General features: G+C 63.5%; 1 protein-coding gene across 1 annotated transcript in view; it reads left to right on the top strand.

Moving 5' to 3' along the window:
* Positions 1-1,916, top strand: part of LOC111655056 (zinc finger protein 609-like) — a 39,093-nt gene that overhangs the window by 32,089 nt on the left and 5,088 nt on the right. Inside the window, exon 5 of the mRNA XM_087174010.1 lies at positions 1-1,798. This exon is cut by the window's left edge and continues 405 nt beyond it. Coding sequence (XP_087030136.1) covers positions 1-1,798 — 1,798 coding nt within the window. The remainder of the gene's footprint in view (positions 1,799-1,916) is intronic.

The following is a 1,916-nucleotide window of genomic DNA, read 5'->3' as shown; positions in this document are numbered from 1 at the left end:
GCTGGACCGTACCTGCCCCTCCCCCGTACTCATCGACTGCCCCCACCCCAACTGTAACAAGAAGTACAAGCACATCAACGGGCTGAAGTACCACCAGGCTCGAGCCCACAACGACCACGACGTTCGATTGGACCAGGACGGAGACAGTGAGTACGGCGATGACCCCGCCCTCCATCCTGATCCCGCCTCCTGCAATGGTGCCGCCATCTCCCCTGCCCGCTCCACCACGCCCAAAGGACGCGGCTTTGACGCCCCCTCCCCCTCATCGGGGAAACTGACGTCAAAGGGGAAGAAGAAGGCAGGGGAGGCGGAGCCTGAGGTGACGGACGGCGGCGAGGAGGGGGCGTGTTTGACCGACGAGGCCAGCAACGACGGGATGGACGACAGAAAGGCCAAGAAGATGGCTGGCGGGGGCAAGCCCGATAAACTGACCCAGAAAGGCTTGAAACCGAACCGCCCCGTGGCCCCCGCCGCCCCCGGAGCCCCCTCACCCTACACCCTGCAGGCGTCCTCCCCCGCTCTGGGCTCAGTGGTACAGTCCGTCCCTAAGAGCCCGCAGCTGAAGAGCATCCAGCCTAAACCCCCGCCGCTGGTCGACCCCGCCTCCAGCCCTGCCCTCGCCAAGGACAAGAAGAAGAAGGACAAGAAGAAGAGGGAGGGGGGGAAGGAGGGGGACAGCCCGAAGGCGATGTGTAAGGGGGGGCGGCCGGAGGAGGGGAAGAGCCCGTACTCGGAGGCGTCGGACGCTTTGCTCAACGGCTCGACGGAAGCTCATCAGAGTCGCCTCGCCAGCATCAAGGCGGAGGCCGACAAGGTGTACAGCTTCTCCGACAACGCCCCCAGCCCCTCCATCGGCGTGGCCAGCAGGATGGAGGCCGGCCTCGCGCCCCCCCTCCACCTCAACCAGAACGGCGCAGACAACGCGTCTGTCAAAACCAGCAGCCCCGCCTACTCCGACATCTCCGACGCGGGGGAGGACGGAGAGGGGAAGGCGGAGGGGGTGAAGGTGAAGTCGGAGCCTGACCAGGCGCCTCGTGAGGGCGCCAAAAAGGCGCTGTTCCCCCCCCAGCCCCCAAGTAAGGAGTCGCCCTACTACCCCAACTACGACTCCTACTATTCCCCCAGTTACCCCAACCCCAGCCCGGGGGCAGCACCTGCAGCCCCGCCTCACGCCGAGGGCGCTCAGATGAAGGTGAAGAAGGAGGAGGAGCCGGAGGTGGGGGAGGAGGGCAAACTGAAGGTGGAGCCTCAGGAGGAGAGGAAGGTGGAGCCAGGGCCTCTGCAGCCATCTGTCATCCAGCAGCGCCCCAACATGTACACCCAGCCTCTGTACTACAACCAGTACTACGTCCCCCCCTACTCCTACTCCCCCGACCAGGCCTACCACGCCCACCTGCTGGCCTCTAACCCCGCCTACCGCCAGCAGTACGAGGAGCGGCAGCGGCAGGCCGACAAGAAGGCTGAGGGCAAAGAGCGGGAGGGGGGCGGGAAGGAAGAGTGGAAGCAGAAAGCCTCGGTGCCCCCCACGCTGTCCAGAGCCCCCAGCCTCACCGACCTCGGCGCCAAGGGTGGGCTGAACCCGGTCAAGCCCAAAGAGCCGCCGCCGCCTCCACCGGCCTCAGAACAGGCCAAGTCCGTCATCATGGCGAAGGGGGAGGACACCAAGGCCCCCGCCGCCCAGCCGGAGGGTCTGAAGATGAAGCTGAGTGAACCAGGGCATCATGGGAAGGAGGAGTCCAAGCCGGGGGTGGAATCAGGGAGGCCAACAGGTGTGGAGCAGGCCATGTGGTACAGACAGGTAACGTTCACTTTTACACCATGTGACCAGTTGAGTCGACTTCCTCGTTTATATTTGTTTTTACAGACAGAAACACAAGATCATTAATTACATTAATTTATTCATTCATTAAAAAATA

The sequence above is a fragment of the Seriola lalandi genome, unplaced genomic scaffold (assembly GCF_002814215.2).
Source record: "Seriola lalandi dorsalis isolate HSWRI2012SDOR001 ecotype SW California unplaced genomic scaffold, Sedor1 jcf7180002054300, whole genome shotgun sequence".
NCBI classification, from domain to species: domain Eukaryota; kingdom Metazoa; phylum Chordata; class Actinopteri; order Carangiformes; family Carangidae; genus Seriola; species Seriola lalandi.
Note: the sequence above shows the minus strand (reverse complement) of the source record. Positions and strands in the feature narration are given on the sequence as shown.